The sequence below is a fragment of a genome, unplaced genomic scaffold (genome assembly GCF_019419815.1).
Source record: "Pyrus x bretschneideri cultivar Hongxiangsu unplaced genomic scaffold, Pyrus_bretschneideri_v1 Contig13, whole genome shotgun sequence".
Classification (NCBI taxonomy): Eukaryota; Viridiplantae; Streptophyta; class Magnoliopsida; order Rosales; family Rosaceae; genus Pyrus; species Pyrus x bretschneideri.
In genome coordinates this window covers 5,419,626-5,447,568 of record NW_025999424.1, presented here as the reverse complement: position 1 = coordinate 5,447,568, position 27,943 = coordinate 5,419,626, and the positions used below count along the sequence as shown (strand labels likewise).

The window sequence follows — 27,943 nt, the reverse complement described above, 5'->3', positions numbered from 1 at the left end:
TTCTCAGCTGAACTCCACCCCACGACAGCCAGCTCATTTCATTCATTCATATTTCATTCAAACCCCATTACCAACCAACCTCTCACTCTCACTCTCTCTCTCTCTCTCTCTCTCTCTCATCTCACCCACACTCTCTATCAAACTCGTAACGCCTCTCCCTCTTTATTATCTTTCTATCTACAAAAATACTATAACTTTCGACGTTTTCCTCCACCAGATCTCTCCGAATAAATCCATGGATATGCGTGCGTCTTAGAAACCCTTTTAATTACAGCACTCGCCTCTCCCTTCCCCCCTCTCTCTCTCTTTGTGGTTTTCTGGGCTTTTTTTTCTCGACCTTTTTTTTCTCTTGTTCCCGATACAGCCCAGAAAACCCATGTTATTTTCCTTGATTTTCTTCCATATTTTCTGACTTTTCCTTCGATTTTACCTTCTGGGATTTCTGGGTTTCGATCAAGACTCCACCTTTTGCGGAAAAATGGCGAATGGGGTAGAGAGAGACTGTGGGTTGGTGCTGTTTAGCGACGATGAGCTGAGAGAGATGAGCGGGGTGAAGAGAGGTCCGGACCATATGGAGGTCACGTGCGGCTGCACCAGCCACAGATATGGCGATGCTGTTGGGAGGCTTAGGGTTTTCGTTAATGGAGACCTCGAAATCACCTGCGAGTGCACCCCTGGCTGTCAGGAAGGTCTTTCTCTCTGCCCTTTTGATCTCTCTCTCACTTGCTTTTTGGGGAAAAGGGTTTTGATTTTTAATGCATGTTGTTTGCGTTTTGAGCTTCTTTAGTTCATCGTGTACTGGTTTTGACGTTGATGGCTTTCTGTCTGTCTGTCCATTTCTGGTCTGGTTAATCTGCTGGGTTTGTATTTGATGACGACGAGCTTTTGCTTTGGAAGTTGTTCATTGTATTTTTGCTGGGTATACAGTTGAGGTGTATGTTGTTTTGTCTGACCGAATGCCTTCTCCGTGTTGGGTGTACGGTAGCTATATGTTTGTCTACTCTTTTGCTTCATATGGTCGAGTTCAGATGGTTTCTGGCTTGTTTGTGGAGTAAAGAGTATTTCTTTAAGTTGGTGTATTGAGAATGAAACCTACATTGCCATTTTCGTGGCGATCGCAACCTCGTAATTAAACTTGGTTTTCGAGGTTTTGGTTTCGAATATGTCCTGAGTTCTGTTCTTTCTCTTCCAGAGTAAGATGTTGTAGAGTTGCATAGCATGGTTTAGTTATTGTAGGGCTTTGCGTATCTTTCTTTCGTCTTTGATGTAATTAGCACTAATGTGGTTGATGAAATTGCTTTTTCATACTTGGCTTATGGGCATTGACAGTTAATCCAATGTGTTATTTCATGAGCAGCCACCCTTATAACTTTCAAGCTTGACTGTGTTATCTGATGTCTCTATGCGCTTCTGGTCTTGTTTCTACAATGCTATTATCTGTAAGCACTATGGCGTGGAGTTTCCAAGAATACCTCTTTCTGACAACCTAGCGGTGCATCCTCTTTTACATAATTGCAGCTTTTGGGCGTGCCATATCTTATTCTTCCATAATATAGTCCTTGTGATAATTCCACAAGTTTGCTTCCTGCGTCTGAATTTGGCACACACTCGAAAGATTAGGGCATCTCGTAACAAGACTCTTATGTCTTTAGTGTTCATTGAATTGCCGGTATCTTTTCCTCACATAAAACAACTTAGTCCATCAAGGACAGTTGTTCTGTTTGTAAAGCAAATTGCTGCCTTAAGACACAGTCTTGACCCAATAATGGAGTCCACCTGCTTACAACCTTCGTGTATTTACTGTCGGCTCTTTTTGTGGTTCCAACAAGATAGAGGTGAAACCATTAGTATTTAATTATGTAGTTGAGTTAGCTATATGTAGTTCGTGTGGTCTGTTAATAATATCCAGAAAATGGTACACGTTGGGATGCATGCGTTTTAAGTATTGTTTAACTAGTTTAATGGTCATGACAAAAGCTCAGATTGAGGTTTCGTGCTTATATCCAGGATTTTTGTTTCTGTTTTAGCTCAACTCTTGTATTATAACCATCTTATTTATTTTTCCTTTTTATTTCAATCACAAGGAAAACTGACTCCTGCTGCATTTGAAAAGCATTCTGGAAGAGAGACTGCTAGGAAATGGAAAAATAATGTTTGGGTGATTGATAACGGGAAGAAGGTTCCGCTGTGTAAAACGGTGCTGCTCAAGTACCATAACGAGGCATCAAAAAGTGCTAATGGTTCCCACAGATCCAACAATGGACGTGTTTGTCACCATGATGAGTTTGTTTCCTGTACTAGGTGCAACAAGGAGCGCAGGTTTCGCCTCCGGACAAAAGAGGAATGTCGGGTTTACCATGATGCTTTGGCTGATGTGAATTGGAAATGTGCTGATCTGCCGTATGACAAGTATGTTCCTCCCTTACATTGAACAAATACTTCTACTTGGTATTGATCGAGTTGTTTTTCTCTTATGCTATAGGCCATCGACCATTCATGAACCATACACTAGTTATAGTTTTATCTCACAAATGTGAAATAATATGAATATCGTTTCTGTTTAATCGTTATGCTAATGTTTATATAGTGTAGTTTGGTTTCAATATGCTGTTTTATTGACAGTTTTTAGAACAACTGAATGGTTGCTTATTGTAGCTTCTATATTGATCGCTTTTTTTATGTTTGTGTATACTGTTCATCCAGCTTCGTTGATTCAGTAGTTAGAAATTAGCCGGATTAGCTGCTTAAGGATGGATTGTGGCACCATTTCCGGAAAATTGAGTAGTTATTACTTTCTGGGGTAGAGTAGGTGGTGTTTGTACGCATATACCCATCCAATAATGGTAGTTTGTTGCCATTCAAGTTATCTTAAGGTTGAGAAATACACATTTAATAAAACGTTAGGAAGCACATAGGGACGTTCGATTGGGGGAGTAAATATAAGTGGCGATGTTATTCCTTGACATTCACCAGTAGGCATTTTAGATTAAGATGGTAGGTTGTAAACTAGTGCACACACCCAATATACAAAAAAATGGTTGGTTTGTTGTAGTTATTACATATGTTTTGAAGGTTCAGTAATTCAAATGTGAATGTTTGTCTATATTTCAGAATAACATGTGATGATGAAGAAGAACGAGCAAGTCGAAGGGTATATAGAGGCTGCAGCCGTTCTCCGACATGCCAAGGCTGTACTTCTTGTGTGTGCTTTGGCTGCGAAATCTGTCGTTTCTCGGATTGCAGCTGCCAGACCTGCACTGACTTCACAAGGAATGCTAAAACTTGAATAATATCCCTGCAGTCCTGCTATTCCCTTTTGATCATATGGGTTACTTGTACCCATATCGCCTCATTGAAAGCAACCCCCTACCCCTCCCCGTTCCCCACATTGGAAAAAAAAGGCAGCTTCCAATGACAATTTCCCGAGTTAATGTCTCTTGTTCTCTTGACTGATTTAGAACCTTCTAATTTGATAATTTATTCTCATGCTTAGTAGGTGATATTTCTTTTCTATTTTCCTTAAATTATGGGTTTTTATCACAAATGGTCATTGAAATTGGCTCATCCCATCAGATGGTCTCTAGTATTGAAAATCAATCAAAGTTATCTTTGAAAATGAATGTCACAAATCAATGTTACTCATTTTTAGGGGATTATATTAATTGATTTTTAATTTCAGAGATTATCTTGTGGATCAATTTCAGGTAACGCCTTCAGGTAACGCATGTTTTGGTAACCAACTATTGCAAGATTATAAATTTGGGGCTTGAAAATTTGCTCCCACAACAAAATAAGTACGCTTGATAGGATTAAATTCAAAATTATCGACGCTTTTACTAGACAGACCAAAATTTGTCGATGTTCAAAATTACATGCAACTAAGGTGGATATTGCATTGTAAGGAAATCGAGAACATGTTCACCATCTATGTTCTTTCATATACTGGACCAGCAAATACGGTAAAAACCGAATACATAAAAACAAGCGATTTCGAACGATGGCTCTTCTCAAAGCCTACTTGTAGTTTAACTTCAGTGTGTTGGGTGCCGCAGAGCATGCCATAACTTTCACCTCGATTGCTGCCTGCCTCTTCCCCTTCCAAAATTACGACCCCCTCTATGGGAGGGTCTCCTTCCAAAATTACGAGCCCCTCTATGGGAGGGTCTCCTTCCATGATTAGAAGGTGCGCCCTGATTACATTGCTGGCTGTCCACATTGCCCGCATTTGCGACGGATTGTGGCAAATTATGGTTTTGTTCGGAATGTAATCCATTTGATGGCATTCCTTGATCTGCATTGAAGATTGGGTGAGAAGGTTGGGCCTGTAATCCCATCCCGAACGTGTTTTGGTTAAAACCAAGTTGACCCACCCTGGGTTCTGCAAAGGCATTGAATTGTTGGCCTGGTATGGGTTGGCCCTGTAAACCTAACCCAAAGGCTGTTTGATTGAACCCATGTTGACCCATCATCCCTTGTGAATACGCAGGTCCTGCAAAGGCGTTCAACTGTTGGCCCGGTAAGACAGCACCAGCCTGCTGATAGAACGGCATTCTGTTCGGAATAGACATTTGATAAGGATATTGAGGATTATACTGTGGAAGACTTGGAAAACTATTGTTTGGAAATCCGTTAGGGAAGGATGTGTTTTGTGGCTGAAACGGCACTCCATTTGCCCAACCTCCATTTGAAGTTGTGTTGATACCAGCGACCTGTGTAGGAGCTGGAAATGGTGGAACTAATCCAGTCCGACTAACCAATTTTTGTGATACTGCAGCAGAAGATGGTACACCTGGAGAAAAAGGATGGTGGTGTTGATTGGGAGGCTGCTTAACCACATCCACTGGTGTTTGCTGCGGTGAAGGTTGACCATTTTTCCAGGGTCCCGGCTTATTTTTACCCCGTTTTCTGTTGTTTTTCTTATTGCCAACATTTTGGTCCTTCATTCCCCTCTTTGACATTTTTTGCATCCTCCTGTATTCAGCCTCTTTCTCATCATCTGAAAATTCTGCCTCATCTGATATCTCTTCATCATTTGCACCAGATGCATCATAACCCTTTCGGTAAACATCTTTGTTATTAAGCACATGATCCGCAAACTCCGGAACGAAAGAGACCAAAATTCCTGTTTGTATTCCACTAGGTATTTCACTTTCTGAATTGAATCTCACCACATAGTAAGGTTGTATGACAGGTCCAAAGATTTCATCTATCAACCCCAACGGAGATCTACTTTCAGTTACCCACAAAATCGAACCCTCGTTTAGAGGGTTGTGCTTCTCTACCCCTTCTACGATGACTTGGGTACCAAGAACCTGTAAAATTCAAATTGGCATCAAACCGATTAGGCAACAATACCACAAATCACAATAAGCACCTTCTAGAGTGTCACTAGATTCTAAATTTTCAATGACACTAGAGATTGATAAAGTTCATGTTACAATATCGGCTTCCTTGCATAATTGAGATTAAAAATAAAAAAATAAAAAAAAGCTTTCACATCCTTATGAGCTTACCGATAAGACAACTCCCACAGGTTGCATCTGATGATGTGGTTGCAAAGTCACCTCCACCGGAGGAATTGGGGGAAGCACCTGCGAAATTCAAAGCAATCCTGTCAAACTATTTGAAGCAGTACTAGATACTCCAGAAAGCTAATTTCATTGAAGGTTTAGCAAGCATTGCATGTTTTAAGATATCATAGAATCGAGAATATGGTAAAAAGAAACATAGAAAAGCTAATTCCAAAAAAATTTGCAAGTACTGCAACATCAGAAATGCTAAATTTTTTACAATGCGTTATTAATTCCAGAGCGATTGAGCAAGGTACTCAATTTACTAAAGAGAATTCTGTATATTAGACAAAAATACTGAAAATCCTGAATACGACTTTCTTGCAAGCTTAAAGATGATCCCAAGTACCCTTTCGTTTCCCCAATCCCAAACCAAAGTCAGACAAGCCAGCTCCACTATCACAGTGGAGTCTATCTTCTTATCTCCACTAAAACAAAATCAACATGTACTCCTCATCTAAGCTAATCTATCAGTAACGACCTAACGAATGAAATAGGAACTCTATGTCCACCTCTCACCGAATGTTCATATCAACTTCTCAATTGAAATGTGCACAAATCCATTCACGGCTTCAAAGTACGAGATAACCAATGAACTTTTTCTTACCTCAAGCTCATTCTTGGACCTAATGGGTCCCTTCAGATCTCCAACATCATCCTCATCGCCGTCTCCCTCGTCAAAAGTTTCAGCATCGGCCCAAGCAACCATTTCATCTTCATCATCATCATCCTCACTTTCGTTATCCATACCGAATATCTTATCTTCCTCCTCCCCTCCATCAGCATCCCTTATTTCACCTTCTTCCATTTCACCACCCTCGTTGCTCTCCTGCACCTCCACATTCATCTTCCCTTTCCTATTTTCCTCCTCTTTATCATCACTGCTGTCATCATCACTAGAGTTACTACTCTCAGATGATGACGATGACGACGACGACGAACTCTCACTCTCAGACTCCGAGCTTTCACTCTCGGACTCACCATTCCCTGCTCCACTCTTCCCACCATTCCCACTCACCATTTCGCTGCCCATCCCATTCCCGCCTTCAATCTTCGACTTCAAACCCTCACTCCCATTCTCATTACTCACCGGTTTCATTTCCCCGGTATCACAACTCACTACTTCACTCTTCATACCATTCCCACCATCAAGAACCGAACTTTCTTCACACCCTCCAAGCAAATTAACCTTCCCCAACTCTTCCGCAATCAAACAACCCGAATTCTCCAACGTTTGACCCTCCACCTTCACCGCACAACCAGACCCATAATCAATCGGCACAGACCCATCACCCGCCGGCTCGAACCCACCTCCAATATACTCTGCGTCAACCGCCTCAGCCTTAAACTGCCCTGTTTCCGCCATATCAATATTCTTGAACCAATCCTCTATGGAATCAAAATCCAAGAACGAATCTGCAACCGAAAGGTCTCTGGGATCAACGGAGTCGGGCGGGTCCTTCGAATACTTGGGCTTTGAAGCTGGATCGAGGTCTTCGAGTGTTAGCTGAGGGATGAGCCCTACCATCTGTGAGCGCAAGAAAGAAGAAATTGGGCGGGGGAACTAGATGAGTGAAAATCCATGGGTACTGAAAGAAAGCGAATTTATAGATTTTGGGGTTTGGGTTGGAAACGGTCAGGAGAGTGCTTAAACCCTAGCTAGGGTTTTGAACATTTTTCAGACGAGAAGATGGCGGAGTGTTCGGTAAATTAGTTATTTTAACAAAAAATAAAATTTAAAACGATCTCCTACGACGACGTTTCGAGAGGTTCATCAAGGACCAAAATCCTAGGGTAAGGGAATTAGGAGGTTAGACTTTGTTGTGTTGTTGCATTTAGCACCTTTGTTACTTGGAGTTTATGTTGTACGTAATGTAACTTATATTATGTTGAGTTTATTATATTCAACTTATGATATATAGTTTATCGTATTTATCAATTTTATCGATGTAATTTGCTTAGTTTTTTATTTTACTTTTGCATTTAAATGTATTAAAATTTTCTATATATTCACCAACCATTTTGAACCATTTGACTGCTTGAACAATTTGTTCAAACGATCAAATGACTCAAATTTCATTATTTTTGTTGATTGTACACTTATATTTATTACTCGTAGGACATTTGCTTAGTTTTTTTATTTTACTTTTGCATTTAAATGTATTAAAATTTTCCATATATTCATCAACCATTTTGAACCATTTGTTCAAGCGGTCAAATGGCTTCAATTTCATTATTTTCGTTGATTGTACACTTATATTTATTACTCATGTGACATTTTAGACTAAAATTAGAAAGATCAAAATGTCTCAAAAATCTTTTACTATTTTTAACCCATAGAATTTGATTTTTTTTTTTTTCTAACTAGACATGTCAATATATCAGATTTCAATTCGAATTTAATCTTAACAGAATGTATTTGTAACTGTATATGAATTTAAAGGTTGGGTCTGATAATTTGATTACAATCTTAATCCGTTACATGCAACAAACATGGGGTTTTATGTTATATATACATATACATGCCCGGCAGCACAGGCCTACAACTGCTAATACACACCACTAGAAATTATAATTTTACCGACAAATTATAAGTCTTTAAAGCAAAATTTTGTTGGCACAAGAGTCCTTTATTGAGGAAAATTTTAATTTGTCGGCTAAATATTCACACCACAACCACTTTACAATGCCAATCTTAGTCGAGAAAATTGGAATGTTAGTCGACGATCATTTTGTACGCGTAAATTCGATGCCCTGACGAATTTTGTTTTGACGGGTTAACTGTAATATCTTGAAAATTTAAAATATATGAATATGTGGAGTAAATCGGGAATAAATAGATTTATGGTTATGAAAATTTTGATTAGAGAAATTTTAGAATTTTGTTTCCGGGATTTATTATAACTTACTTCGAAAAATTTATCGATAAGTGGAAAAGACGAAAATGACTAAGCGTAATTTTACGAGAACGTATTTTATTTTCATATATTTTATCCTATTTCTTGACATATTTGGATATAGGACGATTCCACGAGCGTATAGGCAAAAACCGTTCGACAAACGGAATTATAACGAATGAAATAGAAACGAACGAAAGTAGGGGCAAAATAGTCATTTTACCATAAATCTGGAAGGCTCCAGGGAAAGGATGTGAAAAGGGAGAGAAATACGAGAGAAGGAAAAAAAAGGGGAAGGAAAAAGGAGTGACCAATGGGGGGAACTGCTAAATCAGATAGGGAATGAATCGGGAGAGGGGAAAGGAGAGAAAGGAGAGGGGGAAAAAGTGACCGCGCGACCAGTTTCCCCTACCAGGACCCGGTTTTGACCCGAAGCTAACCCGGTGGTTTTCCATCGTTTTTCTGGCGATTTTCATTGAGCCAGCACTTGGAAACTTCACATTGGCCTTTCCTCTTCAATTTCCACCCCAAAAAGGATGAGAGTTGGCCTTGGTTTGGTGAAACCCACACCGGTGGGTACGGTGGCACCTTGCCGTTGATCCACCATTTCTGAAATGTTTACCCTCGATCACCATCACCTTTAGCATCCTATTGAGCCTAGGAACAAAGCCCAAACAAGTTTGGGGGCGGTGGAGCTACGGATGTGAAGAATTAAAGCTCACCATTTCAAGGGTTTTCCGGCAGAAGGTGTTTTTTAGCCGAATTGGACTTCGGCCCATATATGAAAGTTGTTCCTCTCATTGAAATTTACTTGCCTGTAAAATTTGGTAATTTTTAGAGTTAGTCGGAAACTTTGGTTTCCGTTCGTCGGAAACCACCACCCGCGATGGCGCGTGACCAGTGGGCCAACGCTGCCTTTTCATGCAAATTTTGATATTTTAAATCCATAATTGGTACCCATTTGATGCGATTCGATTATGAAAGCTAATGTTGAATATTTCCGTTACAATAATATTTTCGGAAATGGATAAAAGAATGAATGGTGAACTGTGAAAGGCTTGATCCCACTTAAGGGTACGTAGGCAGTCTAACAGGGGATAGATGCAGCCTTCAATAATTGAGATTAATCTTTTATTGGGAATTTGATTTAAGAGAAGAAATTTGGTGAATAATTTGAAAATTTAATCTTATGTTTATGGTAAGTAAATATTGGTTATAGATTTTGTGAGTGATTAAGAAATTTAAATAAAGAATTGTGATTTGTGATAGTTAAATAAACAAGAGTTTAATTTGGCCTATCACCGAAATTAGTTTCAGAAATAAAATTTTCGGGTCAGGGTGTTACATAAACTCTTGTTGAAACTTTTCCTGCTATATTGAAATATTAGCCGACAATGTAAGGCAAGGTATTTCATCAGCAAACTAATAAGAGAGGCAACAAAGTATGTCATCGGCAAAGTGATAATAACTCTACGTGATAAAAACAAACTTATCAAATTCCCCAGGCAATCCTAACCTATTTTGTCAGTTCACATCCCCCAATTACTCATGATCACCCTCCTATATTCTTCCTAATCCTATTTTGTCGGTTCACATCCCCCAATTGCTCATGATCTCTCTCCCATAATATTTCTATTCCTATTTGTTGGTTCACATCCCCCAATTGCTCATGATCTCCCTCCCATAATATTTCTATTCCTATTTGTTGGTTCACATTGCTCATGATCTCCCTCCCATAATATTTCTATTCCTATTTGTTGGTTCACATCCCCTAATTGCTCATGATCTCCTCCCATAATATTTCTATTCCTATTTTGTTGGTTCACATCCCCAATTGCTCATGATCTCCCTCCCATATTCTTTGCTCTCAGCGTGCCATCCGATTTCACTTTCATAAGAATTCATATTTATCTTGTAACAACTTGGCGGGGTCTTTCCCGCTCAGAAACAATTTTGACGATCCTAAATCCCTAAGATTATATATTAGGGTTCTCGTACTTTTAACTAACTCTCATACATATCCTTGCCTTTATCATTTCTCTCGCTTCTCTCGCTCTCACGATCATCTCCATAATTTTGTAGAAGCAGCAACCGGGCTTAATGGTGAGGATATAACCAAACTATTTAATATATTGCTTAATTATAATTTGGTTCAAGACCTTTAGGCTACCATTACTTTTTGTTCTGATTTTTTATTGGTCATGCCATGTTATTGTTCGGCTCTTGTAACTTAGGGTGCACTACAAATTGAAGTAAAGTTTTTTATTTGGATTTTTTATGCGTCAAAATCTTTGATTTTTATTCTTACCAATGAATTCCAATGCGCTGCATCTATATATGTATTTACATTTAACTTAAACTTGGTTTTTGTTTTTGTTTTTGGTTTTTTATTTTTATTTTTTTTATTTTTTTCTTTTAGTGTAGATGCGAATGATTAGCCAAAAAAGGAAACGACCTCTTGTGTCATCAAGAAACCTTTGCCATGTCTACATCTGCTTTTTGCCATTGAATGAGATAGTAATTATCAATATATAAGATCAACTATAAATGGAAGAAATTAAGTAGCCATAAAAATGGATCATGTTAGCAACTAGATTCTTAAATAACAAAACCTTATATTCAGTCAAAAGTCCGATAGCAGATGTAGATCGTGACTAGGATGGCAGAGGCGGGATTCTTGTTGAAACAAGAGGTCGTTTCCTTTTTTGGCTAATCATTGGCATCTACAAAAAAGAAAAAAAAAAGAACCAAGTTTAAGTTAAATGTAAATACATATATATACACACACATATATAGTGCATTGGAATTCATTGGTAAGAATAAAAATCAAAGACATTGATGCATAAAAAATCCAAATCAAAATCTTTACTTCAATTTGTAGTGCACCCTAAGTTACAAGAATCGAACAATAACATGCCCTGAACAAGAAAAAATTAGAACAAAAAGTAATGGTAGCCTAAAGGTCTTGAACCAAACTATAATTAAGCAATATATTAAATAGTTTAGTTATATCCTCACCGTTAAGACTGGTTGTTGCTTCTGCAAAATTATGGAGATGATCGTGAGAGCGAGAGAAGAGAGAGATGATAGAAGCAGAGACGTGAATGAGAGTCAGTTAAAAGTGCGAGAACCCTAATATATAAACTTAGGGATTTAGGATCGTCAAAATTATTTTTGAGGGGGAAAGACCCTGCCAAGTTGTTACAAGATAAATAGGAATTCTCACAAAAGTGAAATCGGATGGCGCGCTAAGAGTGAAGAATATGGGAGGGAGATCATGAGCAATTGGGGGATGTGAACTGACAAAATAGGATTAGGAAGAATATGGGAGGGAGATCAAGAGCAATTGGTGGATGTGAACCGACAAAATAGGTTAGGATTGCCTTGGGAATTTGATAAGTTTGTTCTTATCACATATAGTTATTATCACTTTGCCAATGACATACTTTGTTGGCTCTCTTATCAATTTGCTGATGAAATACCTTGTTGCCTCACATTGTCGGCTAATATTTCAATACAGCAAGAAAAGTTCCCACCAGAGTTCACCCGTCAAAACAAAATTCATCAGGACATCGAATTTAAGCCTACAAAATGATCGTCGGCTAACGTTCCAATTTTCTCGGCTAAGATTGGCGTTGTAAATTGGTTCTAGTGTGAGTATTCAATCGACAAATTAAAATTTTCGTCGAGAAAAGACTCTTGTGCCGACAAAATTTTGCTTTGGCGGCAAAATTATAATTTCTAGTTGTGTGTGGTACCTGGTTTATGTTTCTGTTTCTTGCGACATTATCAACCACAACTCGTTTATGTCCACCATCTTCTTCTTAGAGGGCTCACAAGAAACCGTACCACAAATCCAACATATATCAAGGTCCTGGCTGCTTCATGTAGCATGGCATAGCATTTATTCTAAGGTCCTAGCTGCCACCCAACCGATCACGTCCGATAAATGTTTAATTCCATTTCTATTAGCTGTCGCAATGTCTACGCAAAGTTCTATTTCTCCTTTCACACATTTGTTTGGAGGAAACGACTTACTCAAAACGAGTCTATTATGATGTGATGTTCCTATTCAATAATACATTATTACGTGTAATAATTTTTCAACATGACAATCCATTATTAAACCAGAACGTTGCAATGACAATGTCTAGCAATATTGTGATGTGTATACCTCTACAACCGTTTTGAGGACGCTCAAAACACTTGCCAACAATCAAAAGATTAGTATATATTTTTCTTTACTTGTATATTGGAATTGCATAGTATTTAGGGAACTTTAATGAAAAACTTCCGGTACTGTTCACTTTAACGAAAAACCATATTTTTACACTAAAAAGTCAATTCAGGTACTATTCACTTTACTCTTTATTTTGTTCTTTTAGTTAAAACTTAAAATTTTCAAACCTTTTTTATTAGTTTCTTTAGTATTTATTGCAGAGAGAAGGAGCCAGATTATGCTGAAAATGATAGACGACGTGAATACGTAGCACAAGGTTTATGGTTTCAGTTTCACCCCCAACCTAACACCAACTTTGCCTTCATTTCATGTCATAAAAAAGCATGCATCTTTTACTTGTTTTTAACCCCTTGAAATTGATTGTCTACTTGCAAGTTCCAACTGGCCTCTGCCTTCAACTGTCTCTACTTAAATTCCGAACCATGAACGCAACCACCCGCAAGCCAAATATAAATATAGAGATACAATAAAAAAAATTGACAGAAATAGAATTGCGCATCTCATTGGGTTAATTCTCGAATATATAGTCATTAGCTTGTGTTAGAGTTTGATGCAGTGCGCTAAACGTATGTAAAATTGTGTCTAAAAGCAACAAGTTTAAGCGGCATTTGGTGCGTCGGATTGGAGTGACGACGATTGAACTGAGAATTATGAATAACGCAAAGTAAAAGATACCGAAAATCAAATAGTCATTAAATTAAACTACTAAAGACCTAGCTAGCTAGCTATACATGCAAATTAACAAATCACCCTTTTGCTAGAAGAAACATGCAAATTAGCCAATAATTTATCGATAAGAACGAAGAACAGCTCCACAGAAAGTACATATTATGGCCCTCCAAGATTTCCAATAAAACGGGACGTAACAAAATCTTGTAGCGGTCTTCATGTCCGCCACGCTCGCTCCTCCGCCGCACCGCGAGCATATTCCCGCCGCCGGCTTGCTCCCCTGCACTTGCCTCTTCTGATCCACCAGAAAACAAAACACCACCATTCTGTTCCGGTTTCGGCTTTTAACTGACCTCTGAAGAGAGAACCAAAAATGTGAGATGTTGGTTTTGGAAGCTGAAAAATAAGAAATGAAAATTTTGCTTATATGTGCGTCAGACAAGTTATAGATCGAGCAAGTTTTGTTGCCATTGCTGTTTCTGACCGTTGGATGAGTTCGGGGTTTAGGGCATCATGGCTCATGCAACAAGGCCAGTACATTTTTGCCAGCTGGCTGGGGAATTTAGAGATGAGAGCATGAGATCATGGCCGTACACGTGGTGGGAAATGGTGGTTTCAGAATGCTGTGGTGATTAATATGGGCGTTAGATGATGAAGAGATTTTTCAATGTAATCGGAACACGATGTGATACATCATATGTTATTATGCAAATAGTATGATATATATGTTAAAAAGTTAATAATTTAAAAAATAAAAAATTCCACCACATATATAAAAGTACGTAGTATACCATCCGTATTTCGATCCCAATGAAAAATTTATCCGTGAACGTGTGTGGCAGTTAGTAGGTATTGAAGTTGATTTGGAATGGGCTTCGGTTGGCCGAGTTTTATGGTCAAATCTTTGAAAATCCAACGCCCATCTGTCGTCCAAGTGGAAAATAAAAATGGAAATACGGTTGACAAAGGAAAAATAAGGGAGCTTTAACTTTTGTTTGGCCGCTGAGAAAATTGGAAGGGAAAATTGACTTGTACACATCTTGTTGCTTAGGGGAAAAGAAATTTGTATGGTTCCCTTTTTGCCCTACCATATTGGAAAACAAAATTGCAGTAACAAATGTGTTTCTGTACAGTGTAACTACACAGATGGGAAATACAATACATGTTTCGTCAAATCCGGTACATTTATACAATACGGTATTAGATGCATGAACTTGTTTCTGTACAGTGTAACAACACAAGGAGTTTATACCTTCAAACAATTACACATCCTCAAGATCTGAAGTAGCCTCATCGGACTCATCTTTAGTTTCGGAACCCGTCTTTTGTTCTGAGTAGAACTCATATCTCATCTCTTGGCTAACCAGTTTGGCAAGGTCATGCCTGTTGGCATCTGTATAGGCATCCATAACAGCTTTGTACAAGGAATGATTTGGCTCTATCTCTTCGTATTTCAACCGGCTGTATATTCGCTTCACACCTTCGACCATACCAGCTTTTCCATAGCAACCTATTAGGTTAATATAGGTTACATCGTCTGGCTCCAGGTCTTCATCTTGCATTCTCATGAACATGTTCAGAGCCTCGTCGATCTCCCCACACTACTACAAAAGGACCTAATAGTGTCAGTTGTTGTGTCGGTTTAATATTATATAGTGGCGAAAAAGAGATTTGCGACACTCACTGAAGATGACGTCGTATTTACTGTCGCTTATAAGCGTCATAAAATTTTTATGTCGCTTTTAAACCGACGTCAAAATTTAGTGTCGCTTATAACCGACATATATTTTAATATTTTTAAGTACCGACGTCGCTTTAAATAAAATAGTGTCGCTTTTAAGCGACATAAACTATGGGTGTCGCTTCTAGGCGACACTAATTCTTGTTTTTAATATTTTAAATCCTGCGTCGGTTTTGAGCGACATATATTTTGAAAACCAGTGTCGGTTGTAAGCGACACATTGATGGTCTTTATATCCTCTCCCCCGTGTTTTCTTTTTCTTCTCTTGCACTTTTCTTATTCGTTCTTCCAATTTTTACAAAGTCTCCCGTGTTCTCTCTCTTTCAGCTTTCTCCTTTGGTTTTCAAACTTCATTTGTTCCTTTTCACAACAGTAAGTTTTTCTTGCTTATAATATTTTTATTTTCTCCTCTTATGTTTAATTTTTAGTTACAATTTATTTTTGTAGGAAATTTATTTGAGTTGGTTGAGTACATAAAGAATTGTTGACGTCGAAATTCTTCAACAAATCAGGTTTGTATCACTAACTTCTTTAATTTTTAAATTGTATAATACACAAGTTTATTTATTTAAAAATTATAATTTAAGCACTTAGATAAAATTCTACTATTTTTGTTAAATTAATAAAAATTTAGTCGAATTAATTAATTTTGTCACTCTAATTGTTATTTTAATTTGTTGTTATTTTGATAATTTTTTGTTGTTATTTACTAGAATGGATTAGATGAACATAATTTGAATTGTTATGAGAAAATGGAATGAATAATATTTATAAGCATTTATGTTAAATTAACAATATTAAATATAACATAAACTTATAATATTGAGTAATATAAGAATATATTATGTTATTTTTTTTTTTCCACTCTAATAAGAATATAACCTAAACTTATAATATATTTAGGAATATAAGAATATAAGAATATAACCTTTCATAAAAATATAACCTAAACTTATAATATAAGAATATCCTTTCATATAAGAATATAACCTTTCATATAAGAATATAACCTAAACTTATTGTGACATCCCACATCGCCCAGGGGAGTGATCCTTAAATGTATATTCTCATCCCTACCTAACACGAGGCCTTTTGGGAGCTCACTGGCTTCGGGTTCCGTAGGAACTCCGAAGTTAAGCGAGAAGAGGGCTAGAGCACTCCCAGGATGGGTGACCCTCTGGGAAGTTGCTCGTGAGTTCCCAAAAACAAAACCGTGAGGGAATGGTAAGCCCAAAGTGGACAATATCGTGCTACGGTGGTGGAGCGGGCCCGGGAAGTGGTCCCGCCCGGGCCGGGATGTGACATTGGTATCAGAGCCTAACCCTGGTCGCGTGTGTGCCGACGAGGACGTCGGGCCCCTAAGGGGGGTGGATTGTGACATCCCACATCGCCCAGGGGAGTGATCCTTAAATGTATATTCCCATCCCTACCTAACACGAGGCCTTTTGGGAGCTCACTGGCTTCGGGTTCCGTAGGAACTCCGAAGTTAAGCGAGAAGAGGGCTAGAGCACTCCCAGGATGGGTGACCCTCTGGGAAGTTGCTCGTGAGTTCCCAAAAACAAAACCGTGAGGGAATGGTAAGCCCAAAGTGGACAATATCGTGTTACGGTGGTGGAGCGGGCCCGGGAAGTGGTCCTGCCCGGGCCGGGATGTGACACTTATAATATTTAGGAATATAAGAATATATTAATTAATTTTTTTTGCACTCTAATTGTTATTTGAATTTGTTGTTATTTTGATAAGTTTGATAACTTTTGGTTGTTATTTATTAGAATGGATTAGATGAGCATAATTTTGATAACTTTTTGTTGTTATTTTAATTTGTTTTTACTATAATAGGTGTTGAAAATTAAAAGATTGCAATCGTGATAGAGTTCGAGGGGTGAAAGATAGAAATTGAAAATTTTGATAGTTATGCCTACATGATAGGGATTGAAAGATTGTAGGCATCTTAGTGTCAACGTAATATTTTACCTTCGTAAAGTGGTAAAATATGGACAAGAGTTGGTTGACAATACCCCGAAATTTTGAAGCGTATACAACTGGAATTAATTTGTTTTTGGATCAAGCAGTTGCAAATGGTGTTGGTCCTGATAAGTTTAGATGTCCTTGCAAAAGATGTTGTAATCAATATACTTTTGTTAGGAACACCATTGTTGAACATCTCATATTGTATGATATGGATAAAGATTATAAAAACGCTTGTTGGCGACATCATGGCGAGCAAAACATTGGAGAGCAAAATGTGGGAATTGGAGAAGAAGAAACAGGAGATGAGGTGATTGGCATGCATGATTTTCTTAATGATGTATTTGTTCAACCATTAACAGAAGAAGGTGTTGGGCCATCTACTGAACCCCCTATTGGGGAAGGGCGTCCAGAAGAGGTGCAGACTTTTTTTAAGTTGCTTGAAGAGGCAGATCAAGATTTGTGGCCAGGTTGTAAGGAGTTTAAGAAATTGGAAGCAGTTGTAAGATTGTATCAGATCAAGTGTTTAGCGGGAATGCCTGACGAGATCTTCACCACTTTACTGGAGTTAATTAAAAGAATGTTGCCTGAAGGGGATTGTTTGCCTGAATCCTGTTATAAGGCAAAAAAACTTATAAATGACTTGGGGCTGTCGTATGTGAAAATTGATGCATGTCCCAATGATTGCATGATCTATTGGAAAGATACTTCAGATTTGACCGTGTGCTCAGTTTGTGGTAAATCAAGATATAAAATTACCAATGCAGAGGATAGTTCGAGGAAAAAGGTCGCAGCTAAGGTTATGTGGTATTTTCCTTTAAAACCATGATTGCAACGATTTTTTATGTCGAAGCATATGGCTGAACATATGAGATGGCATGCAACTGAATGTCCTAAGGATGAGTTTATGAGACATCCTTCAGATTCTCCCGCATGGAAGCATTTGGATAATTTATATCCGGATTTTGCGTCAGAAATTCGAAATGTCCGATTACGGTTAGCCAATGATGGATTTAATCATTTTGGGAAAATGAGGAATGATCATAGCACATGGCCTGTGGTGCTTTCTGTTTATAATTTGCCACCTTGGATGTGCATGAAGCAACCAAATTTGTTATTGTCTTTGTTAATACCAGGACCGCGCAGTCCTGGTAAAGAGATTGATGTATACATGCGTCCATTGATTGACGAGCTGAATGAGTTGTGGGAGGTGGGCATTCCCACTTATGATGCGTATTCCAACCAAAGTTTTACGATGAAGGTTGTCGTGTTATGGACTATAAGTGATTTTCCGGCTTATGGAATGTTGTCAGGATGGAGTACACATGGCTATAAAGCTTGTCCACATTGCATGCATGATAAAGAATCTATTTACTTGCCAGCGAGTCGCAAGATTTGTTATATGGGGCATCGACGTTTTCTTGAAGATAATCATAGGTTTCGAAGGCAAACCATCACTTTTAATGGTCGTCGAGAGCATCGTAGTGCACCAAGGCAGTGGACTGGTTTACAATGTCTCGAAGAACTTTCTACATTGAGATTTACTTTTGGAAAACCAAACAAGGATGCTTCAGTTGGGCAACGCAGAAGAAGAGCTTCGAGCAGTACAAGTAGTAACAGTCAGTGGAAGAAGAAATCGATTTTTTATGAACTACCTTATTGGAGGCATCTGTTGATTAGACACAATCTTGATGTTATGCATATCGAGAAGAATATATGTGACAGTGTGGTGGGAACATTGCTAGATATAGAAAAGTCTAAAGATGGATTGGCGGCACGTGCAGATCTTGAATTCTTGAACATAAGACATAGTCAACACCCACGTAGAGAAGGAAATAGAACATTTCGACCTCCAGCATTGTTCACATTGAAAAGAGAAGAAAAAACTGCGTTTTGTAAAGTATTGTCTACTATTCGGGTCCCAGATGGATATTCATCAAATCTGTCGCGATGTGTGCACGTGAATGAACGAAAAATACATGGGTTGAAAAGTCATGATTGCCATGTTTTAATGCAGCAGTTACTCCCGCTTGCAATACGCCCGGTTTTGCCTAAAGCTGTTACTATTGTTTTATTAGAGTTGAGTGCAATTTTCAGACAGTTATGTAGTAAGAAGGAGTCTGAGGAAGGATTTAAGCAACTGAATTCAAGAATTGTCTTGACATTATGTCAACTTGAGAAAATATTCCCTCCTGCATTTTTTGATATAATGGTGCACCTCCCAGTTCACTTGGCAGATGAAGCAGCTCTTGCAGGGCCTGTTCAATATAGATGGATGTATCCAATTGAACGGTAATGAATAAATTTTTATAATTTTTTTACAATTGTAGTCATAACTTTAATTAATAATTATAATAATTTGTATTTCGTTTTATAATTGTAGGTATTTGCAAACACTGAAGCGCTATGTTCGTAATAAGGGTCGTCCTGAAGGTTCTATTGCTGAAGCATATTTGGTGGATGAGTGCTTGTCATTTTGTTCCATGTATCTTAGAGACGTTGAGTCTCGTCGTACCCGTAGAGGCCGAAATGAAGATGGTATTGGACATGGAGTATCTGGTGGGTTATCAATTTTTGACTCGAAAGGATGTTATATGGGTTCAGGAGAAAATGTGAAGCTCGATCTAAATGTTCTTGATCAGTGCCATAGATACATTCTAAATAATTGTGATGAGGTTAGCCCATTTAGAAGGTAAGAACGTTTAATCATACGTCTTAATGTTTTATTGGTTTTCTTAACTTTGAAAAAATAATTATCTAAATTGGACATAATTGTGTAGGCAACATGAAGAATTCTTGAAAACTAAACATCGTCGAGAAAGGTTAACTATGCGACAAATTAAGGAGCTAAGCAAGAAAGAATTTCCAGAATGGTTCAAGCAACATGTGAGTTGATATAACAATCATATTATTTATTTATTGTTTTGCATTTTAATTATAACATGTTTATAGTTATTCTGTCAATTTTTATCTTCATACTTATTACAGATGAATTCAAGATATGATGCTAATGACACATTGATATCTCAAGACTTGCATTGGCTAGCTAATTATCCTAGTAGGGTTGTGAGTAGATACAAAAGTCACATTGTTCATGGATTTAGATTTCGTATAAAATCTGTGGATGATAAGCATAAGAATCAAAATTGTGGTGTCTTTGTACCTGCAAATGTTCCTGGAGCAATTGGGCAAGTGAATTGTTATGGCAGAGTTGTAGATATGTTCGAGGTCAAATATTGTGGTCCTACTGAAGCAGGAGATAGGGGTCGAGCTGTGATGTTATTTAAGTGTGAATGGGTTAATAGTGAAAGTCCACGAGGAATGAAGACTGATCAATATGGATTTACTATGGTGAATTTCAATCAATTGGGATTTAAAGAGGATCCTTTCATACTAGCATCACAAGCATTACAGGCATTTTACGTGGAGGATACGATTGAAAAAGATTGGCACGTAGTTGTTCGAACTCAGCCAAAAGATTTATTTGACGTATTAGAGGATAGTAATGCTATTGATGATTATGCCACGCTGAACTTGGATGATCGAATTCTTGATAATGAAAATTTCCATACAAGGGTTGGCGTGGAAGAGACTCCCTTTCTTGAATCATTAGCGTTGCCTACCGGGTTCGTTAATCATGCCAATACCGACGAAGAGCTAACAGATGATGACAGGGAATAAATATATTAATTATTTTTTGTTAATTATTTTTTGTATTAATTAGACTTTGTTTTATTTTGTATGTTATGATATTGTATCATAAAATTATATTTCTGTTTTTTTTTTTTCCCTTGTTTTCTGTCGCTTTTAACCGACAGCATATTTCAGGTGTGTCAGAATTGGCGTCGGTTTTAACCGACGCAATATGACACTACTTCGACGCAATGTTAACCTTATGACATGTGTGTCAGACTTGGTGTCGGTTTGAACCGACGCAACCCTAGCCTATTTCGACGCAATGTTAACCTTATGACATGTATGTCAGACTTGGCGTCGGTTTGAACCGACGCAACCCTAGCCTATTTCGACGCAATAAGAGACTATTTTGACGCAAGATACTTGTTGTCAATCATATGCATTACCCCTAATAATAATAATTATATATAATTATTTTTTATTATTTGCAGTTTTATACCCTTAATAATAATAATTATATATTAATTTAACTGTTTTACACCCCTAAAAACTATAATAAGTATATATTAATTTAACTGTTTTACACCCTAATAATAATAATTATCTATAATTATTTTTTATTATTTGCAGTTTTATACCCCTAATAATAATAATTATATATTAATTTAACTGTTTTACACCCCTAAAAACTATAATAATTATATATTAATTTAACTGTTTTACACCCTAATAATAATAATTATGTATAATTATTTTTTATTATTTGCAGTTTTATACCCCTAATAATAATAATTATATATTAATTTAACTGTTTTACACCCCTAAAAACTATAATAATTATATATTATTTAACTGTTTTACACCCTAATAATAATAATTATGTATAATTATTTTTTATTATTTGCAGTTTTATACCCCTAATAATAATAATTATATATTAATTTAACTGTTTTACACCCCTAAAAACTACAATAATTATATATAATTATATATTAATTTAACTGTTTTACACCCCTGTATGAATACATTGAATGAACTCTTAAGTGTTAGTGAATCTATCATTTTGATAGGATACGCATTCTACAAAACTAATTTTAACGATCCAACCGTCAAACATGTTTGTATATAATTCGAGATCGTATACGAAAAAAATCGCAATAAACAAACATTCTGGGATGAAATAACGGGACAAAAAATTTCGACGGTTATGTAGTCCCACTATAACTAAATTTTTTGTTGTTACTTATGTAAATATTGAGAAATTCTCTAAATACATTTAACTTGGTCGCAGAATCTCTACTATGATATCATTGTCAGCCATCACAATGCAAACTGGCTTACTATCTCCATTTTTGGACAAAAACGGTGCGTTTTTATATATAAGATAACAACATTTCTGTCTTCCACCTTTGCGTTCATGTCCTGAGGTCCTCATCTTATAATTAATTCGGTCACACACAATTATATATACGTACGTGGTCAAAATATTACAAGTTCATGACCCTGACAATCTTTGAGTTAATTAATTGACTTGATTAAAAATTGGTACAACAAGTATTTTATGATCAGTGGAGTTCTATAAGGTAAACATGTGCTTTAGGTAGACATCTTATCTTACATATATCTTATAAAATAATTAACAATAACATATTTAGTACAAATGAATAGGCTGCATTTCCTGAATGTTACATTGCACGTGATCAATATACGCACACCTTTATAACATGCATGTAATAATATGTCTCGAGATATGCAGACAACGATTAAACTGGTTTTATAATGTTCCATGCATCACCCACTCCGAGTATGTTTCATTTGCCCTCTTTAATTAGTCATGATCAAGTACATTTCCTCATTGCATGTGCTACCTTCCAATTTCGATCAAGGCTTCAACAACCACTATATATATATATATATTAGTTATTATCAACTATATTAATTACAATGGCAACCGTAATTTAAATAGGAGGTTTCTTTGGGAAGCTCCAAAAGCAATTGATCAACGTTACGTCTTTGCAAGGTTTTTTTTTTTTTTTTTTAACTTTCTAATACTAGGGACAATTCTTTAGATTATCAAACACACTATTTCATTTGTGCCGAATATTCAAGCTTAAGACCTTGACAATTTAACAAGATAACATGAAGCACATGTGTTAGTGTACATAGGAGAATCTGATTAGGATTCCAAGTCTTCTTGGGTTAGATTTTTCGTATTCCCTATGAACTTAGTTTACTTGTATGCCAAGTCACTATTATGCTCTAATATTATGAATAAAGTTGAAGCGATAAGTAACAAGAGAGTGACTCAACTCTTCTAAGCTTTCTAGGGTAATTAACTTTCCGATGTGGAGCAACTCTACATATCACCACACTTCCAACTTTGATTTGGATTCAATGGTGCTTAATCCATTCTAGTAAATAACAACCAAATGTTATCAAAGTTATCAAAATAACAACAAATTAAAATAACAATTAGAGTGCAAAAAAAAAAAATTAACATAATATATTCTTATATTACTCAATATTATAAGTTTATGTTATATTTAATATTGTTAATTTAACATAAATGCTTATAAATATTATTCATTCCATTTTCTCATAACAACTCAAATTATGTTCATCTAATCCATTCTAGTAAATAACAACAAAAAATTATCAAAATAACAACAAATTAAAATAACAATTACAGTGCAAAAAAAATTGATTCAACTTAATAAATTTATTTATTAAAATATTATATGAGATAACATAACTAATTATTTTTTAATTTTGGGTTAAACTTTTTTATTTTTTTTTGTTTTTGTTTTTATCCTTGTTCCTTTTTTTTTTTGTAAGTTAAAATTTTATTTTTATGTTGGGTGGGAGGTTTCCCGGTTTTTTTGCAGGGGAATGGGTTGGAAGATTTTGTCAGTGGCATGTCAACTCATGCTTGGACTGGTTTTAACCGATGCAAAATTATACTTTCGAGACTAATTTTCTGTCAAACACAATGCTTATTTCGACGCAAATGTTTTCCTATTTCGACACAAACTTGCTCTTATTTCGACGTTAAGAAAACCTGTCAGGCTAACGTCGGTTAAAACCGACGCAATGTCACCTTATTTCGACGCAAAGTGACCTATGACTGAAAACTATGTCAGACTTTCAGTCAAAACTATGTCAGGCTATAATATAGGTCGAATCAGATATAGTGGCGATTTTAAGCGACACAAACCTGTGCTTATTTCGACGCTATGCAAACTAACGTCGGTTTTAAACGACGCACTAGGCCCTTATTTCGACGCTATGCTAGATAACGTCGGTTAAAAGCGACGCAATAGCAGGCTTTCTGTCAAATGTGCAGGCAGGTGTTCTGTCAAAAGTGCAGGCTTTCTGTCAAAAGTATGTCAGGTTACGTGTGGGGAGGTTTAGTCAGTGATTGTGTCGGTTTTAAGCGACGTAATGTGTTCATATTTAATCTTCTTTCGACGCTAAGTTGTTATCCATATTTAATCTTCTTTGTCTCCCTTTACTTTCTTGATACCACTTCTGTCTCTCGTCTCTATCCCCCATTTCTGGCTTCCTCTTTCCCCCATTTCAGCCATATTCCTTCTCCTTCCATTAAGTTTTGCAATGGATAATTCCCGTGAAGATCAACGTTCTAAGGAACTTCATTTGGAAGAGGACGAGGGGGATGCTGGTTCTTTTTTGAATTGTTATTAGTCTCAGTTTTTTTTTTTTTTTTTTTTTTTTGTGTGTGTTTGAACTATTATTATTGCTAATCTGAAAATATACATTTGTTTCCTTGTTTTTAATTGTGTGTTTGTATTAACAAGGTACATCTCAACGGAGGCGTGGACCCTCAATTCCTAAATGGACGAAACAGCTTTGTTCGTTTGATTCGTCTGGAAAATGCATTAGCGATAATGCTAGTGCTTTTTCAAAACATGTAGCAGCGGAGGTTAGGGACTATAGAAATCTGCCGTTGGAGAAAGATTGGCGTAAGGTTACGGAAGAAGATAAGGAAGCTTTCTGGAATAGAATAAAGGTATAGATGTTTTTATTTTTAGTTGAAAATAGAAGAATAGGTCAATGATTGTAATAATAATTGACTAGCGTGATTTTTTTTGTTTTTTGTTTTTATGTATGTAGGGAAATATTTTTTTTGAAGATGCAGATATGGTAAAAATGCCTTTGATCCGTCATATGACGCTTAAGATTGCGGAGCATGCGCACAAAGAGTTTAGAAATAAGTTAAAAAAAAGTATTATACTAAAAGAGCAGAAAAGGTGCGCAGCGAGCCTCCTCCTGATGTGATTCCTGCCCAGTGGGATGATTTGTTGGCATATTGGAATAGAGACAAAACAAAGGTAAACCTTACACGATTTATTTCGTTATAACTTTAAAGTTGCCTAATATAATCTTTTTTTTTTTCGTTCGTTTTTTTTCAGGAGGTTGCTGAAAAAAATAAGATTAATCGGGGATTGAAATCAATGAACCATACTACTGGTACAAAATCCTTTGCAAGAGTGCGGGAAGAATATGTATGGATTGTACATTTTGAAGAGATGATTAATTTTAAATAATTATATTTATTTTTAGTATGAGGTTTGCTTAAGTTGTTTGTATGAAATTTTATTTTTGATAAAGCGGAAGAAGCATGGGAAAGAAGCAGATCCTGTAACCTTTTTTCGTGAATGTCATACATGAAAAGATAAAACATGGATTGATGAAACATCGGAGCGTACAGGGGTAATTGATTTTTTCGTGTTAGTATTTGTTTTTATTAGTATTTATTATCTATAGCTTATTTTTCTGTTTTACGATTGAATTTTTGTTTTTAAAAATTGTAATGCAAGTCAACAATGGAGAGCAATCTGCAAACATTGATTGAGTCGGGCCAGGAGGATAATGAAGATCTTAGGACCCAAGTTTATGTTGATACTATGGGTCCTGAGAGGCATAATAGAGTCAGAGGATACGGTCATGGTGTGACTCCTGATATGGTGTCTTATGCCTCTTCTTCATCTTCTACATCAATTTCCTCCAGGAGATCATCTAAGAGTGCAATGGCGTTGCTGATGACTCAAAATAATGAGTTGAAAATGAGGGACGAAAATAATAATAAACGGATTTCGGATCTAGAGAACAAGCAAAATCAGTTGTTTGCATGGTTTTTTCAAAGATTTCAGCCACAACCACCGTATAGCCCGGGAACCCAACAATCAGGCCAGAGTCAACCTCCTCAACAGTCGGGCCAAAGTCAGCCTCCCCCTGCATATCCATATGCTGGCCATAATCAGCAACCTCCATATCCTGTGTATCCGATGCCTGCGCAGCCCATGCCATACATGCAGCAGCCGCCCATGCCATACATGCAGCAGCCACCTTATCAAGTGCCAGTATATCGACCTGAGATGGTTGCTCCTAGTGGATTTTTTCCTGAAGTTCCAGCTGGAGGGTTTTCTGGAATGCTTGCAGGTGTTGGATTTGATGTGGACTTGTCGAGGATTTTTGGATCAGATGGAGGATCTCAAGGAGGAGGATCTCAAGGAGAAGGTTCTCAAGCAGAAGGGTCTGGACGACGTTCTGGTGCAGATTCGGTTGGGTAGTTTATTTGGTTCATTTTCTTGTCGGTTAAATATGACACTATAATCGTTCTATTTTTTTGTTTTTTTATGTTATGTTTGTAATGTCGGATTTGGTGTTTGTTACGACGGAAGAATTTTTGTATTTTATGTGGAATGTTAGATGTATAGTTTGACATTACTGTTCTTGGTATTTATTTTCATTAATGTTTATTTAGATCTTAAAATTTATTATTTTGATTATATAATTTATTTAAGTTGGAATTAATTGAAATTGCATGCAGTTGGCCGTATGTTTTTTATTATTATAAACAAATATAGTGTCGGTTAAGACCGTTACTAGATTTTATATTTTATTTATTTAATTGTTATCTAACGTCGGTTTAAGGGATATTTTATTCATTTAATTTTATTATAATGTCGATTAAAAGCGACAGTAGGGATATTTTATTTATTTAATTTTATTGAGTATGCGTCGCTTTAAACCGACGCTATGTTAATGTCGCTTTAAACCGACGCTGTGTAGTGACGGATTAAGCCCAAAAAGCGACACTGAAGCCCTTTCGCGACGCTAGCAATAGTGTCGCTATTCCAATGCGACATTACATTGTTTAATGTCGGATTTGTGCCAAATTTCCGACAAAAATTTGATTTCTCGTCGGTTTTTCCTCCGCCGGTGATAGTATATATTGTAGTAGTGCCAGCAGCCCCATAAGCATATATTGCGATGTTATAGAGAAAAGAATCGAGCTTTACATCAGCTTTTGTGAATTTCTCACAGGACTCGAGCGCCAAAGCATGCATACCCACCATAGAGAAGACACTGGTGATGACAGCTTGCCTAGAGTAAGGTTTCCCTTCATGGTAGGATGACTCTAACTGCGTCACTGCTTCAATTGAAACACCTTTTTTCAATATTGTGAATAATACTTTAAAAGTCCCGACGTCTGGCAAGAGTTTCCGAGTTACCATCTCATGCAATAATTCCCCACATTCACGGAGCTGCCCGTTAATGGCATAACATGACATTACCTTGTTAAATGAACCGCAGTCCCTCACCAGACCTGACAGTTTCATTTCCTCTGCTATATCAATGGCTTCATCAAGCATGCCCACACTCTTGTAAAGATATATCATGGTCGCATATGTTATCTCATTTGCCCAACCCTTGGCTCTCAGTTTTTCAAAAATCAATTCGGCTTCAGACACCATCCCATGGTCTGCATAAAGATCGATCATGCTGTTAGATGCAACAATATCTCGGGCACCCTCTAGATCTTTCAACCTCTCATAGAGTACTTTCGCTCCATCAAGGGAGTCCACCTTACTATATGCCTTTAGGAGGGATGAAAGAACTATTTGATTTGCAGAAATCCCAGACTCTTCCATGTGACGAAAATACTTCAATGCTTCTTCAACTCTGCCATTTTCTACAAATCCGTTGATCAAAGAACCATATACAAATTCATTTGGTTTTAATCCCGAATTGACCAAGTCTTGGTACACATCAATTGCATCAGAAAGCTGGCCAAGGCGAGCACAGCATCCAATAAGAGCAGAGAAGGCTAGAGAGTGTGGCTTAAAACCCATTTCCCCCGCATTTCAGTTAAAACATCCCTTGCCTGGTCCACTAAGTCACCTCCTGAGAACATCTG

At 37.0% G+C, this 27,943-nt stretch overlaps 4 protein-coding genes across 4 annotated transcripts; 1 reads left to right on the top strand and 3 right to left on the bottom strand.

The window, feature by feature from the left end:
- Positions 1-334: 334 nt before the first annotated feature.
- LOC103942239 (protein ULTRAPETALA 1) lies at positions 335-3,492 on the top strand. Its single transcript, XM_009352437.3, has 3 exons — positions 335-689; positions 2,085-2,409; positions 3,112-3,492. Exons 1-3 carry the CDS (start codon positions 479-481, stop codon positions 3,284-3,286), a joined length of 711 nt encoding a protein of 236 aa, XP_009350712.1. The 5' UTR covers positions 335-478; the 3' UTR covers positions 3,287-3,492.
- A 317-nt stretch (positions 3,493-3,809) lies between these two features.
- LOC103942248 lies at positions 3,810-7,098 on the bottom strand. The gene is made up of 3 exons (XM_009352444.2): positions 6,178-7,098; positions 5,514-5,591; positions 3,810-5,312 (listed from the first exon to the last, which is right to left on the bottom strand). The coding sequence occupies exons 1-3, from the start codon at positions 7,096-7,098 to the stop codon at positions 4,068-4,070; spliced, it is 2,244 nt and encodes a 747-aa protein (XP_009350719.2). The 3' UTR covers positions 3,810-4,067.
- Positions 7,099-13,377: 6,279 nt separating this feature from the next.
- LOC103942260 lies at positions 13,378-13,757 on the bottom strand. Its single transcript, XM_018646412.2, has one exon. It carries the CDS (start codon positions 13,699-13,701, stop codon positions 13,495-13,497), a length of 207 nt encoding a protein of 68 aa, XP_018501928.1. The 5' UTR covers positions 13,702-13,757; the 3' UTR covers positions 13,378-13,494.
- Positions 13,758-14,627: 870 nt separating this feature from the next.
- Positions 14,628-27,888, bottom strand: LOC103942982 (pentatricopeptide repeat-containing protein At1g73710-like). The gene is made up of 2 exons (XM_018646404.2): positions 26,992-27,888; positions 14,628-14,975 (listed from the first exon to the last, which is right to left on the bottom strand). Exons 1-2 carry the CDS (start codon positions 27,876-27,878, stop codon positions 14,639-14,641), a joined length of 1,224 nt encoding a protein of 407 aa, XP_018501920.2. The 5' UTR covers positions 27,879-27,888; the 3' UTR covers positions 14,628-14,638.
- Positions 27,889-27,943: the final 55 nt, after the last annotated feature.

What these genes read in the sequence shown, in the direction of transcription:
- LOC103942239 (XM_009352437.3), top strand. Translation starts at nt 479, where the DNA reads ATGGCGAATGGGGTAGAGAGAGACTGTGGGTTGGTGCTGTTTAGCGAC. An exon ending in CACCCCTGGCTGTCAGGAAG is followed by an intron (nt 690 to 2,084) that starts GTCTTTCTCTCT and finishes TTCAATCACAAG; the next exon opens with GAAAACTGACTCCTGCTGCA. An exon ending in GCTGATCTGCCGTATGACAA is followed by an intron (nt 2,410 to 3,111) that starts GTATGTTCCTCC and finishes TCTATATTTCAG; the next exon opens with AATAACATGTGATGATGAAG.
- LOC103942248 (XM_009352444.2), bottom strand. Translation starts at nt 7,098, where the DNA reads ATGGTAGGGCTCATCCCTCAGCTAACACTCGAAGACCTCGATCCAGCT. An exon ending in GGTCCAAGAATGAGCTTGAG is followed by an intron (nt 5,592 to 6,177) that starts GTAAGAAAAAGT and finishes TGAATTTCGCAG; the next exon opens with GTGCTTCCCCCAATTCCTCC. An exon ending in CTGTGGGAGTTGTCTTATCG is followed by an intron (nt 5,313 to 5,513) that starts GTAAGCTCATAA and finishes TGAATTTTACAG; the next exon opens with GTTCTTGGTACCCAAGTCAT.
- LOC103942260 (XM_018646412.2), bottom strand. Translation starts at nt 13,701, where the DNA reads ATGGTGGTGTTTTGTTTTCTGGTGGATCAGAAGAGGCAAGTGCAGGGG.
- LOC103942982 (XM_018646404.2), bottom strand. Translation starts at nt 27,878, where the DNA reads ATGGGTTTTAAGCCACACTCTCTAGCCTTCTCTGCTCTTATTGGATGC. An exon ending in ATATATGCTTATGGGGCTGC is followed by an intron (nt 14,976 to 26,991) that starts TGGCACTACTAC and finishes TTTGTAGTAGTG; the next exon opens with TGGGGAGATCGACGAGGCTC.